The sequence below is a fragment of the Acomys russatus genome, chromosome 16 (genome assembly GCF_903995435.1).
Source record: "Acomys russatus chromosome 16, mAcoRus1.1, whole genome shotgun sequence".
NCBI classification, from domain to species: domain Eukaryota; kingdom Metazoa; phylum Chordata; class Mammalia; order Rodentia; family Muridae; genus Acomys; species Acomys russatus.
The window spans coordinates 11,694,101-11,709,490 of record NC_067152.1 but is presented as its reverse complement, the minus strand read 5'-3'; the positions used below and the strand labels follow the sequence as shown (position 1 = coordinate 11,709,490).

At 38.9% G+C, this 15,390-nt stretch overlaps 1 protein-coding gene across 4 annotated transcripts in view; it reads left to right on the top strand.

Moving 5' to 3' along the window:
- Positions 1-15,390, top strand: part of Ggnbp2 (gametogenetin binding protein 2) — a 41,395-nt gene that overhangs the window by 9,977 nt on the left and 16,028 nt on the right. For 2 of the 4 annotated variants that reach the window (XM_051158175.1, XM_051158174.1), the window contains exons 2-6: positions 169-249; positions 2,093-2,346; positions 4,993-5,091; positions 9,376-9,501; positions 9,589-9,702. In XM_051158175.1, the coding sequence (XP_051014132.1) occupies positions 169-249; positions 2,093-2,346; positions 4,993-5,091; positions 9,376-9,501; positions 9,589-9,702 (674 nt within the window). The remainder of the gene's footprint in view (positions 1-168; positions 250-2,092; positions 2,347-4,992; positions 5,092-9,375; positions 9,502-9,588; positions 9,703-15,390) is intronic. The other 2 variants (XM_051158177.1, XM_051158176.1) reach the window with 1 other exon arrangement.

The window sequence follows — 15,390 nt, the reverse complement described above, 5'->3', positions numbered from 1 at the left end:
ATATGCACGTATGCATGCACACACACAAAATTTTAAAATAGAATTTGTGCACTGATTATTAAGACCTCTTTTTGCAGGAAATCGAGCCTTAAAGATGTTTCTGTCCTAATAGTTTATAAAGTATGCTTTAGAATATGTCAATGATTTCTGTTCTCTTTGCCTTTTAAGATGGTGATGGAATTTCCTGACAATGTTTTAAATCTTGATGGACATCAGAATAATGGTGCACAACTAAAGCAGTTTATTCAGGTAATAGTTTTAAAGTCATTTTTTTTAGTCATGTATGTGTATTGTTTAAAAAATTAACAGTTATAACTTCTAATTTATTTTTGTTGTTGCTATTGTTGTTTGTTTGGTTTTTGAGAGCAGATCTCACTGGCTGGCTTGTAACTCTATGTAGAAAAGACTGGCCTTGAGCTCATAAAGATCTGGGTGCTTCTGCCCCAAATACCTGAAATTAAAGGCTTGTCCCACCTCATATTAGCTTCTAATTTTGTAAAAATTATTTTTATTTTATCTGCATTGGTGTCTTGCCTGCATATGTAAGGGAGTCAGAAACTATGGAACAGGAGCTACAGACAGTTGTGAGCAGCCAGGTGGGTGCTGGGAAATTGAACATGGGCCTTCTGGAAGAGCAGCCAGTGCTCTTAACCGCTGAGCCATCTCTCTAGCCCCCTGATTTTTTTTTTAACCTAGGCTTCTCAGAACTTAGGTACTAATAGTGCACTGAAGTTGATTTCATTTTTACTGTTGTAGTAAATACACCTATATACCTCATTTATAGGTTACTCATGTGAAAGAATTGGGTTGTGTTCATATTTTACAGGTCTAAAAATCTTTGATTTTACCAGGTCATCATTCTAGTTTTTACAAGATAGGATATGCAACATTTTATTAAGAACTTGTTGGGGCCAGGGATACTACTTGGTGCCAGAGTGCTTACCCAGTTGTATAAGGCCTTGGGTTTGATCCTCCAGTATCACTGATACACATACACACACACACACACACACACACACATGCGCGCGCACACACACACACACGTATGTATATATATGTATTTTTAAAATATATTTTAGTTTCAGTCCTATGAGTTTTTTTATTTTTATATATTTTCTTAGACATAAGATACTTTTCAAATACTCAAAAATATATAATTAAGATAATAGGAAATAAGTTATTAGATTACTTAAGAACTCTACTTTTAAAGAGCATTGGCTAGGCATGGTAGTGGAGGTCTTTGATCCCAGCTCTCTGGAGGAGAGGCAGGTGGCTCTTAGTGAGTTTGAGGTCTACAAAGTGAGTCTAGGATACTCAGGGCTAATATACAAAGAAACCTTTCCTTGAAAAACAAACAAATAAATAAATAGGGGGGAAACCACTTTGAATGAAAAATTAATAGTAAAAATGAAGAAACAAATATTCCTAACTTTTTCTGGAAGTAATTGTAACAAACTGTTAACTCCTTTTTTTAATGTATTTTTTAAAGATTTATTTATTATGTATACAATCTTTTTGCCTGCATGTACACCTGCACACCAGAAGAGGGCACCAAATCTCAGTATTGATAGTTTTAAGCCACCACGTGGTTGCTTGGAATTGAACTCAGAACCTTTGGAAGAGCAGGCAGTACTCTTAACCTCTGAGCCATCTCTCCAGCCCCCAAACTGTTAACTCTTTTCAGTAGAAGTTACTTATCAGTGTTTTACCCATTTGCTACTGCTGTGGTTTCCATTCAATTTTTTTCTTTCTTTTTTTTTTTTTCCGAGACGGTTCCTCTGTGTAGCCTTGGCTGTTCTAGACTTACTTTGTAGACCAGGCTGGCCTCGAACTCACAGAGATCTGCCTGCCTCTGCCTCCCCTGTGCTGGAATTAAAGGCTTGTGCCACCAAGCCTGGCTCCATTCATTTTTCTTCTTTGTTATAGTCAGATTGCATTCACATACACTGACATATTAGTTAATCATTGCAGGCTCCTACATAGGTAAGGTGGGCCTTGGAAAAGGATAGAAGGCAACAGTAATTGAAGAGTAGTGTTTCTTTCTTTCTTTCTTTTTTAATATTTTAAGGAATCTTCACTTTCTCTCTTTCAGCGACATAGTATGCTTAAGCAACAAGATCTAAGTATTGCCATGGTGGTAACATCACGTGAAGTCTTGAGTGCACTTTCTCAGCTTGTCCCATGTGTTGGTTGTCGTCGCAGTGTGGAACGCCTCTTTTCTCAGCTGGTAGAGTCTGGAAACCCTGCCCTTGAACCCCTGACAGTAGGGCCCAAGGGGGTACTATCTCTGACTCGAAGTTGCATGACTGATGCAAAGAAGCTTTATACATTATTTTATGTACATGGGTAAGTATAGTTAATTAAGAAAAATGGTTTTAATTTTAAACAACTTGATGACAATGAAGCCTTTCACCCTAAATCTGTTTAAAGCAAAGATGGAATTCAACAGTTTTTTTGAGTATCTTCTAGTATCTGCTCTCACATGGAGAGAGGGTAAGAAAATAGTTTGTTGAGTGTAAGTTACAAAGAAACAGTAAAGTGGGTAACAAAGAGAATGGGTGGATTAAATTGATAGGAACAGTGTGATCTGGCAATGCCCTTTAGATAAATAGATGAATAAAAAGTAAGTGAGGGGTGCGGTGGCGCACGCCTTTAATCCCAGCACTCGAGAGGCAGAGGCAGGCTGATGTCTCTAAGTTCGAGGCTAGCTTGGTCTACAAAGCGAGTTCAGGACATCCAAGGCTACACAGAGAGACCCTGTCTCAAAAAACCAACAACAAAAGATAAGATCAAAAGGATAATAAACATTCAGTTGTTGTAGTGCCTTATAGGTCATACTGAGGTTTTTACTCTGAGTACACAGGAAGCTTTGGAGAGTTTTGAGCAGATGAGCAACACGGTCTGACTTAAAGTTTGGCCTGCAGTGACCTTTATTGAGAGTGTTGTGAAGAGACTACAAGGGTAGACTTAAAAAAAAAGAAAAACCTGAGAAATAGGTTGTTTAATGGTTAAAGTGACTTGGACTAAGGTGATAAAGATAAAAGAAATGATAGGATCCTGAAATAATTTGAGGACTGAGTTAGCAGGATATTTGCATAGATTGATTAAGGAGGGGTAGTTTAAGTGATGGTTTTTAGATTTGTAGTATAGGCAGATCAAGGTACTTCCTGTCAAGACTAAGGGATCCCCAGACCCACATGGTTGAGGGAAAGAACGAACTCCTAAAAACTGTCCGCTGATCTCTCACCTACTTACATGCATACATATATAAATGTAATTAAAACAATTGAAAAAATTATAACAGATTTCCTTTTCCTAAGATGGACATGACTAGGCAGTAATTTTTCAGAGTTTTGTTTTTGGGTTTTTTTTTTTTTTGTTGTTGTTGTTAATGTTTTTGTTTGGCTGTCCTGGACTCATTTTGTAGGCCATGCTTGCCTCGAAGTCACAGAGATCTGCCTGCCTTTGCCTCCCAGAATGGTGGGATTACAGATGTACCCGGATGTCTTTTTTTTTTTTTTTTTTTTTTTCTCCTTATCTAAAAAAATTTTAAATTTCATGTGCATTGGTGTTTTGCCTGCATGTGTGAGGGTGACAGATTTTGGAGTTACGGACAGTTGTGAGCTGCCATGTAGGGGCTGGGAATTGAACTGGGGTCCTTTGAAAGAGCAATCAGTGCTCTTACCTGCAGAGCCATCTCTCCAGCTTTTTTGTATGTGTTACATTTGAGATGTCAACTAGATACCCACAGTATTTACTTATGTCATTTACTGAGTATTAGTAGGAAAAGGGATTGAAAGGCCAAATCCGGAGGCTCTTTTGTTTGGAGGTAGTGGTAGGAATTTCATTTTTTGTTTTTGTGTTTTATTCATTTTGACGTTCAGGGGAATGGTCCCAGGACCTGATGCATGTTAGGCAAGCCTTCCACCTCTGAGCTCTGGCTTCAGCAGGACTGCTTGCAGAAGGGAAAAAAAAAAAAAAACCAACAAAACTTTAGAGGGTTTTTGAACAAAGGAATAACATGATGTACTATGATTTAAAAGGATTATTCTTGCTGCTAAGTGAAGCCTCGAGTGTAAAAGGAAATGGTGGCAGTATAGAACCACTTGGGAAATTGTAGTTAACTAAACTAAGGACTGTGCGTTGGGCAAGGGATGTGATTGGATTGTAGATCTATATAAAGTTAGTTGACATGCTTTGCTAATTGGTTGGATGTAGGAAACCTGTAGCAGTAGGACACATTACCTATATGTATTCATTCTGTATGTATACATTCACTATATTGTAACATTTATTTATTTGTGCTCACATGGAATAATAGTTCACGTGTAGAGGTCAGTGGACAACTTTAGGGAGTCAGTTCTACCGTGTGAGTGCCCAATTGTCATGCTTAGCAGCAAGTTCCTTTACAAATCCATGAGCCGTCTTGCCAGCCCAACATTGAGTATTCACAGGAAATTACTGTGATATACCTCTTGAGGATAGTAGGTATTTACATAATATTTGAGGGAAGGAAGATAGGTGAAAGTCACATAAACAATCTCTAGAATATCAGAGTGTTGGATACACTGTTGATGACCAGTATGAGAGTTGTAGTCTAGGGAAAGAGGGCACTGAGTAAAGGAGGTTTCTTCCAACTGAACTGCCTAGGTATGGAGAGGGAAAATAAGAGTAGATTGCTTTGGTTATTTACTATAGAGACATGTTCAGGATAGGTGATGTCTCTGTTAAATACACCTCACAAAAAGGCAGCTAATAGAAAAATTTTTTATTTTGAAAGAGAAAATGGCTGTGTGTGGTGGCGCATGCCTTTAATCCCAGCACTGGGGAGGCAGAGGCAGGTGGACTGCTGTGAGTTCAAGGACAGCCTGGCCTACAGAGTGAATCTAGGACAGCCAAGGCTACACAGAGAAACCCTGTCTTGAAAAACAAAACAAAACAAAAAAGAGAGAGAAAGAAATGACAAACATTCAATGGTTTATTTTTGACTAGGTCCAAACTAAATGATATGATAGATGCTATTCCAAAAAGTAAGAAGAACAAGAGATGTCAGTTGCACTCCTTAGACACACACAAACCTAAACCTTTGGGGTAAGTAGAAATAAATATAAAAATATTTTATCGATGTTAAGTATATAAATGTTGGTCATACTTAGTAAAAGGACAATATACTGTTAAGTTTTGTTAATTGGATTACATTCTGATGGGTACCAAAATAAACATGTTCTTGGATTCTATGAGTCTTTTCTGCATTGAAACTGTATAAGTCACTGAATTTTAAAGGTTTTTTTCCCTTAAATTAAGTATATTTCAGAAAGAGATTGATGATATTTGAGAAATTTATGTCACTAATTGTAAAGTTTCCAAAGTAGTAATATTATTTGATCCATAGCCATCATGTTTAAGTTTTTGTCTTTCTTATTTTTAGCATTCATTAATTGATTAAGGATTTTTTTTAAAAGCCTTATTCAGTTATGGTGATATGTGACTAATTTTCAGTTTTCTTGGTTGAGTATACAATGCTGGTTTGCCCCCATTTCCTGGCACAGTGCCACAGTTGTTTGTTGGTTTGCACCTAGTAGTTGGAGAAGATAGAATCAGCATGATTTAAAAGGAGTTTGTTAAAAAAAAAATGTTTTAGGGAGAAATACAGTAATATAAAACTGTTCTGAGTTAATTTTTAAATATCTCAGTGTTACTGGAAGCATTTTATAAACGTAGATCTAGGTCTTCCTATGCCCAGGAAAAACATTAAAATTTTTCTTTTGTCAGGGCCCAGTGTGTGGCACAACACTTGGAAACAGAAGCAGGCGCATCCCTGTGCGTTTGAGGCTAGCCTGATCTCCATAGCAAATTCTAAGCTAGTCCAGATTACATAATGAAACCCTGTCTCTCAAAAATAAATGAACAACAACAACAAAATAAAATCATGAAAGCTATTAAATACAGAGAAGTTGAAAGACCATGAAGTAGAAGTAAAGACTTTATTGAGACAGCATCTCAATATGTTGCCTTAGCTAGTCAGGAATTCTTCTGAAGTGATCTCCAACCTTAGCATCCTAATTACAAGTGCAGGCTACATGTAGAGCCTCTTGTCACCCTGTGTGTCTTACTCAGATTATTCACTTACAAATTTTGAAACCTTTGTTTCGTTCATCTATTTGCCTTTTCTTTGCCGAAGTTTTTTTTAAGAAGTTGAAGGCTTCCTGCTCTTCGTTCACGTGCATCTCTAAGTCACATGAACACTTTCTTTGGTACCTATAATGGTATAGCACCTAACGGAATTAACTGTAGTAATCTATACCCGGTCAGATTCCCTTGCTGTGCTTAAAATATCTTTTTTGTAGCCAGGTGTGGTGGCGCACACCTTTAATCCCAGCAGAGGCAGGCTGATTGATGCAAGTTTGAGGTCAGCCTGGTCTGCAAAGTGAGTCCAGGACAGCCAAGGCTACACAAGGAAACCTTGTCTCAAAAAACAAAAACAAGCAAAAATATCTTTTTACATTGGCTTTTTGAGGTAAGATCTGAAAACAAGAGCCATATATTCCACAGTATTTAAATACAAAGCACTCTGAAACCAATGAATGTCCATACAGTCTATAATAGTGCCTACGTAAGTTGTTTCATATACTTGTGGAATGTTGTTGTTCTTGTTTGGAGACAGGGTCTCATGTAGCCTTGGCTGGCCTTGAATTTTCTGAATATTTTGTATAGTGGAAGGTTACCTTGAGCTCCTTATCCTCTGAGAACGTCTCTAGTACTGAGATAGCAGGCATGCACTGATTACTGCATCTGTCTTAAATACCTGTTTTATCTGTATTTTTAAAGGATTCCTCTCTAAATGTTCATTTCACCCTTAAATTTCTCATTAGAAAGAGAGCTGAGCAATATGGCACAGTAAAAAGGTCTTTGTGGTTTTCTTTTCTTTTGTTGTTTGTTTCTCCTTTTTTCTGGTTCTTTATTGAGGACTAATAAAAAACAGTAGATAACCCAGCACCTTCCACCTATTCTCATTGCTGTTTTTCTGTTAAGACCAGTTCTTCCTGTTCTGCTCCAGTTTCTACTTTGGTTTGGCAGTGACTTGCTTTGTCAGTTGTCTACGAAGCTATATCTTCCTATCTTGTAGCTTACAAAAAACAAACAAACAAAAAAGCATGGAAAGTCAAATGTTTTTTGAAGGTTGTTTATTGAATGTGAAATTAATATAAATGAAGCTAGCTGATTGTAGGTAGTATGACTTAACTAAGGTAGCTTTGGTTATTCCCTAGTGGGTGTCGATGGTAGTCAGTCATTACAGTCTGTTTAGCCAGGTACCTGGAGTAGGTAGAGTACTTTGAAAGGCTTCCATTATTGTTTGCTGTTAAAAGGCCTCATTTTATGTTTCTTCCCTGTTTTCTAGCCTCAGGTTGTTGTTGTTGTTTTAAAGATTTATTTGTTGCCGGGTGGCCGTGGTGCACACCTTTAATCCCAGCACTTAGGAAGCGGAGGCAGGTGGATCGCTGTGAGTTCCAGGCCAGTCTGGTCTACAAGAATAGTCAAGGCTACACAGAGAAACCCTGTCTCGAAAACCCAAACCAACCAACCAAAGATTTATTTATTAGTTACACAGTGTTCTGCTTGCACGTACACCTACACACCAGAAAAGGGCCCCAGATGTCATTACAAATGGTTGTGAGCTACCATGTGGTTGCTGGGAACTGAACTCAGGCCGTTTTGAAGAACAGACAGTGCTCTTAACCTCTGAGCCATCTCTCCAGCCTGTTGTTACTGTTTTGAATCAAACTTTTTTTCCCCAAGGAAGTTATACTTACTGGGTTGCAGCTTGGTTAAGAGCAGTGGCTGAGTGTTCTTTAGCTGTCCAAATAAATTTTAGTTATATTTGCCTGGGAATTTAGTATCTGAAAGAAAGATCCAGGCCAGACTTGTAGGCCAGTAGTTAGTGATTAAGGATAATCTGAGAAAACAGTATGTAAAACCAGGTAGAGAGAAAGTAGAGCAAGAGGAAAGAATGCTGTGAGATTTCTGTTAATGGCGCAAAAGAAGCCTCTAATCAGAAGAGTGGCTAGACGGGTGGGAGGAGGCTGAGGGGAGAGAGATTGGCCTGGTCAGCTGTATTGAGTGCTCCTTAGTCACAGGGGACCTCAGAATGGACACCGGTTTAACAACACTGTTGATGAGCAGAGCTGGTGGTGGAGTGGATGCAGAGCCTAGATTGGAGTCGATAGAAAGTGAATACAAGGTTGTAGTCGGTTAAGCCATAAACGCATAGTACAAGAGTAGAAGGAGGAAGTGATTTTGAGATATTCTTCAGAAAACATCTCTTAAAGGAGTCATTTGAGGCATAAGGCCTAGATTCTGATTTGAGTGGTAAATTATTTAAACTTAACTAGCAAAAGAGGAATATGAGACTTGAGATAGAGGATTTAACGTGCAAGATAGAGCAGGAGTTGACATTTTATTGTCAGAGTAGGTGGAACTGAACCTTGGTTTGACTTTCCCCTTAGTGAGATTAAAATGCTGAATAATGATGCTAAGCTGGGAGTTGAGAAATACTTAATTAGCTATGAACAAGTACGACATTGAATTTCTAGGATTGTAATGAGACCTGCAGAAGATCAGCAGGAGCCAGTTGTTCAGAATTAGCGAAAAATCTAGAATACTATCCTTGAATGGAATATAGACAGACATCTCTGTAGGAATGTACATCTGCCACACAGCAAAATGCATAACCAAAGTCACACTGAAACTAGTCTGGGATGAGGGCCTGGGAAGTTCTCAGTAAGTTTAAAGAAAGTATGTATCTAGTACTTCCTACTAACTTAGGCTAAATAGAGTATACTTCTTAGCATGCTTTTTTATTAAGTATAAGCTTATGTACTTTGTTACATTAATGTGTGACTTTCATACTACTTGGAAATGTGAGGGTGGATAAGTTTTGTTGCCATAAGCTAGCTGGAAATAAGAATGACTTAAACAATAATCGTTTAATGATCACATTAAGTAGAGAATGTTCAATTGTTTACAGATTGATCTGTATTTAATAGGTGAAAAGACCGTAAGTTTTTAAATGACATTTTAGTTTTAGAACATTTTAAATATATGTGCTTGTAAAATGCTTAATATATAAATGAGTTTCTATTTTTATTACTAAATGTTAAATTGTATGAAGTAAACTTGGTAGTCAAGTGTTTGATGTAAATGTGAAACACATTAACAATGTTTTATGGTTAAATATATAATCCATTATTCAAATATGCAGATTTATCTACTAATATCTTAATATGTTAAAGCATTCATGATTTTAACATAGACCTTAGAGATTGTGTCTTCAGGTTACCTCAGTGTCACTAAGCTGTGTACCATGCTGTACTGCAGTGAAGGGAGCAGTAGCAGTGTCAGTTCAGAGAAGTTAAGTGCAGATAAGAGAAGTAGTGAAGACCACAGGAAGGACAGCAAGTGTAGGATCATTTTCCATTATGGACCTTTCCAGGGAGCAGCCAGGTAAAACCAAGCAACCCTTCATTCTGCCTTTTTAAACCTTTGACCTCATGTGTGCCTCCTCCTCACTAACACTATTCTTCTTTACAGAGGGTGTTGGATGGATGTGTGGGAACTGATGTCCCAGGAATGCAGGGATGAAGTAGTTTTAATTGACTCTAGTTGTCTTTTAGAAACACTAGAAACATATCTTCGAAAGCACAGGTAAGTGCCAAGGTCGTTACGATATAGTGGGGACAGTATCTTAGGTGTCAGTCATTCAGTGCATGTCACTGGCTATTTCAGTTGTCCTGTTAATATCTGGCACTTTGAGTCACGTAGGCAATTTTTTTATGATGTGGTTTAAGTGTTAGCCTTCTTGTCTCTTTCCTTTTAAAGATTTATTACTATAATTATTTTTCAGGGGCTTTTGTTGGTGGTGGTTTTTGTATTTTTGAGAAAGGGCCTTCCTATGTAGCCCTGGTTGTCCTGGAACTTAGGTAGATCAGGTCTGTCTCTGTCTGCCTCCTGAGGTGCTGGCATTAAAGGTGGGTACCACCACACACAGTGCTTTCTGTCTTTCTGTTTTCTTTTTTAGTTTTTTGAGACAGGGTTTCTCTGTGTAACAGCTCTGGCTGTCCTGGAACTCGCTCTGTAGACCAGGCTGGCCTCAAACTAACAGAATCTCACCAGCCCAGCATAAATTCGGTTTGATCCACAGCCCAGCATAAATTAGGCATGGTTGAATAAGATTGTAATCCAAGTGCATATGAGGTAGAGGCAGGATGAGTTCCAGGCAGCCTGTGATACAAAAGATCATGCTTTCCCCTCAAAAGTTTTTCATTTCCTAATTTGAAATATTGCTTTTTCTCTCTTTTTATTTATTATTATGTACACAGTGTTCTGCCTGCATGCACACCCACAGGCCAGAAGAGGGACTCACATCACATTACAGATGGTTGTGAACCAAGATATGGTTGCTGGGAATTGAACTCAGGACCTTTGCAAGAGCGGGTGGCTCTCTTAATCACTTAGCCATCTCTCTAGCCCTCTGAAATATTTCTTCTGTAATATTTGTCAGATTTTTTTTCCTCCTTGGAGTCAGGGTTTCTCTGTGAAATAGAATCCTGGCTGTCCTGGACTCACTTGTATAAACCAGGCTGGCCTCAAACTCAGAGATCTGCCTGCCTTTGCCTCTAAAGTGCTGGGAAGAATTTTTAAATAGCATTAGAATATGTTTGTTTGCTGTAACCTGAAATTTTCTTGTTAGAGTACTATTGCAACAGAATTTTCTAAGTGTACTATTGCAAAGGAATTTTCTAAGTGTCCTTAGCATTTGGAATCCCTTAGGAAGGAGAGAATTTGGTGGTGTCCTTGGGGTGGATATTTACATTTGGCTTTGGAACTGATAATTGCTTTGCACTATAGCCTTTAATCCTGGTACTTGTGAGGCAGAGGCAGGTGGATCTCTGAGTTTGAGGCCAGCCTGGTCTACAGAGTGAGGAGGGGAAAAAAGAATTATAAAAACACGTGTTAACAAAATCTGTGTTTTAAATGGTAGTAACCTGCATACTCAGTTCCTTTCTTTTTTAATAATAAACGTTCTCGTTTTTGTCTTTTTGATTGGTTTTCAAAAAGTAGACAATGTATTGAATATTTGGATTTGGGAGAGCAATTCATCTGTGTCTGCCTCCCAAGTGCTGGGAGTAAAGCCATGTGCCGCCACACCTAGCTAAAAATAATTAAGCATTAATACGGGTTTACTATGGGATTAGAGTAACTTGTGAGGGCTGACAATGTAGCACTGTGTACTTGGGACCGTATTGGACAGTGTAGTGTCAGTGTTTGCAGAACCTTATCATTCCTCGGCTCTTAAGTTTTCAGTTTTTGGTGTGTAATTTGTTTCAGTTGATTTGTAAATGGCCTTGTTATATACTGTCTCCCTTCCCTCTTTTTTTGTCTCTCTGTTTCCCTCTCTCTCGAGTAAAGGTGCTAGTCACCAAACCTGACAACCCAGAACCTTGCCAGAGGAAGGAGAGACCTGACTCATGAAAGTTTTATTCTAACCTCCACACATATGCTGTGGCACTTGCCTAGTAACCTTGCAGATTCCTACCCTCTCTCCCGCCCCTTTTCTCTTTCTCTTAAAGAAACAAGGTCTTGTGCTGCTTAGGCTGGCATCAAACTCCAAAACTCAAGTGTTCCTCCCATCTGTCCTCCTTTTTAAAAGTTAAGTAATGTCCGTCTGACTCCTGAGTGCTAGGATTATAGGCATGTGCCATTATGTCTGATTTAAGAAACTTGTCTGTCTAACCTTTGTCTCTCTATATAAATGTGTGTGTGCGTGCATGTGTGTGTGTGTGTGCGCGCGTGCGCGTGTGTGCATGTGTGTGACACATATTACTGCAGCATCTTTATTTGGGCTAGGCTGGCTTGGGACTCAAGATCCTTCCTCCCTTGATTTCCTGCGTTGGGGTTACAGGTGTAAATCACCATGCCTAGTTTATGGGAATTCTTTATATTCTGCATATTAATCCCTATCCAGATATTTTCTCTGATTCATGGTTTCCTATTCAGTATTTCCCTTTTTTTGGTTATTCGAGACAGGGTTTCTCTGTGTAACCCTGGCTGTCCTAGACCTCACTCTGTAGACTAGGCTGGCTTCTAACTTCACTTGCCTTTGCCTTTCCAGTGCTAGGATTAAGGGTGTGTACCACCACCACCTGGCTTTCTTGTTTTCCTATGTATGTATGTATGTATGTATGTATGTATGTATGTATGTATGTATGTATTTTTGTTTGTATGTGTGTGTGTGTGTGTTTTAGTAGTGTGTATATTGTGTGTATGCAGGAGATTAGTGGAAGTTAGAGGAAGCATCTGATCCTTTGGGATTGGAGTCAGAGACTGTTGTGAGTTACTTACCCTGTGTATGCTGGGAATCCCAGTCCTCTATGGGAACAGCAAGAGCTCTTGAGCTGCTGAGTCATCTCTTTAGCTTTCCTTTGTTCCTTGAACTCACAAAGATCCTCCTCTGCCTTCCAAGTGCTGGGATTAAATGCGTGTGCCACCACACCTGTTTTTTCTTACTATTTTTAAAAAAGATATATTATAGATACAGTGTCCTGCCTGCATATAATGCCTATACATTAGAAGAGGGTACTAGATCTTATTATAGACGGTTATAAACTATCATGTGGTTGATGGGAATTAAATTCAGGACTTCGGAAGAGCAGCCAGTGTTCTTAACCTCTGAGCCATCTCTCCAGCGTCCCCCCCCCCCCTTTTTTTTTTTTTTTTTTGGTTCTTTTGGTTTTTGGGTTTGTTTTTGGGTTTTGTGACATGATTTCTCTTTACATCCCTAGCTGTCCTAGAACTTCTTTGGCTACTACGCTGGCCTTGAACTCACAGAAATCTGCCTGCCTCTGCCTCCTGAATGCTGGGATTAAAGGCTTGTGCCACCACACCCGGCTACCAGCCCTTTTTTTAAAACTTTTTTTTTTAATGATTTATTTTTATTTCATGTGCATTGGCGTTTTGCCTGCATGTATGTCTGTGTGAGGGTATTGGATTCTCCTGGAACTGGAGTTACAGACAGTTGTGAGCTGCCATGTAAATGCTGGGGATTGCTGAGCAATCTCTCCAGTCCCAGCTTAAAAGTTTTTAAGTTTAGTGGAAGTCCCTCTTGTATATTTTGCTTTTGTTGTGTTTTGATGCTATATTGAAGACATTGTTGCCTAGTCCAATGTGCTGATGCTTTCTTCCTGTATTCTAGGAGATTAATATCTGTGTCTTCAATCCATTTTTACTTAATTTTTGTATTTCCTATGTCTGTTTTCAAAGCATTAGTGAAGTAGAGTAACTTAATGTAACTTGTCGGTCTTACTGCCTGCTAACCTTATGGGCTTAGAAAGCCTCTAATTTAATATGTGTTTCCTTACATAATTTCTTCTATTAGGCCAGAAAGACCTCAGTGTAGCAAAAATAACATGTGATAGTTGCAAGAATAAATAAAGTAGTAAGAAATGTAAGGCTAAAATAGCAGGAGATAGGCTGGTGGTCTGCAGCATCTCTCCAGCGCCCCCCCCCCTTTGTTGTTGGTTCCTACCTTCTGAGGAGGTAGAGGCAGGAAGATTTTACAAGTCCCAAGAATTCAAGAGCAGCTGAAGAAATGTAATAATTCTCCCCCATACTCAGTGTGTATAGATAATATGTGCATGTGTGTATAGTTACACATGCTCATGAGGGCACATGTAGAGGCTAAAGGTTACTATCAACTTTATTTTGTGTTTTTGAAGCAGGGTCTCTCACTGAACCTGGAGCTTGCCGTTTTGGTAGATAGATTGTCTAGTGAGTTGAGCCCCTGAGACTTACCTCTCTTCAACTCTGGGGTTACAAGTGCATGCTGCCAAACTCATCTGGTTTTCTTTCTTTCTTTTTCTTTTTTTAATTTATGTGCATTGATGTGAGGGTGTGAGATCTTGGAATTACAGACAGTTGTGAGCTGCCATGTGGGTGCTGGGAATTGAACTCAGGACCTTTGGAAGAGCAGGCAGTGCTCTTAACCTCTGAGCCATCTCTCCAGCCCCCAAACTCATCTTATGTGCATACTAGGGATCCCAGACTCAGGTCCTCATGGTCACACAGCAAGCCCTTTATTCACTGATTGATTTCTTACATCCCCCTTGCTCTCTTTTTAATATTTACTTTATTTTTAGTTATAATTATATGTGTGTGGGTTTGCATGCATGAGTGCAAGTACCTACAGAGGCCAGAAGAGAACATTGGATCTCCTACAGCTGCAGTTAGCAAGCATTTTAAGCTACCCAACATGGGAACTGGGTCTGAATTCAGGTCCTTGGAAAGATCCAGAAGCACTGAACCCTAGAACTATCTTTTTTGTGTGTGTGTGGTTTTTTGTTCTTTCAAGACATTTCTCTTTCTGTCCCTGTCTGTTCTGGAACTCACTTTGTAAACCAGGCTGGCCTTGAACTCACAGAGATATGTCTGCCACTGCGTCCCAAGTGCTGGGGTTAAAGGCGCGCACCACCATGCCTGGCAAAAGCCATCTTGTATGTTGTTAAAATGTTTCTTCTCTCTTCTATGTTATATTAAAAAAAATAATTCAGGCAACTTTAACTAGAGGAGAAGACACTGAATTGAAAGGACCTACAAAAGATAGTCAAAGTGAACTATAATAGTTGGGCCCATATTTAATAGAGAACTAGGGAAAAGTTGGGATTAACTGAGGCTGAGCCCAGGTGACTATCTGAATGATGATGTTCTTAACCCAGATCAGAGAGGAAGAGAATGTTGTTGCCCTGGAACACTGATTTTAAACAGTTGTCTTCTAGGCGTTTCCAGTGTCTCCCTTTCACATTATGGGTCTAGCCCTTAGGCAAGAAGAATAGAATCTTGAACAGAGATTTTACTCATAAATCCCTTTTATAAATTATTGGTTGAAGCCGTGGATGTGTGCACATGGGTGCAGGTGACCACAGAGTTCACTTAAGAAATGAATTTAAGTCAGAATAAAAACGGCTCTCTTCTGAGCTAGTCAGTAATATTTAAGCCAGGTGTTTTTAATCTATCCAGGTTCTTTCTTGTTTTGGGATTCAAAAATAAAGAAACCAGGTTCTATAGGTCATGGTGGTATATACTTATTGTTTGAGCACTCAAGAGTCTTCAGGCAGGAGAATTCCATGTATTTTATGAGACAAGCATATACCTGCCCATGTCCTTACCTAGTTTAAAACCATTTCCAGTTGACAAAGCTGCATTCATGTGATCCTTAAATGTGTGTCACATTTAATGTGGATAATTTTATTTTGTTTCATTTTTATTATTTTGAGACTTTATAGCTCTGGCTGGCCTTGAACTCACTGAAATCCACGTGCCTCCCATATTTAATTTTGA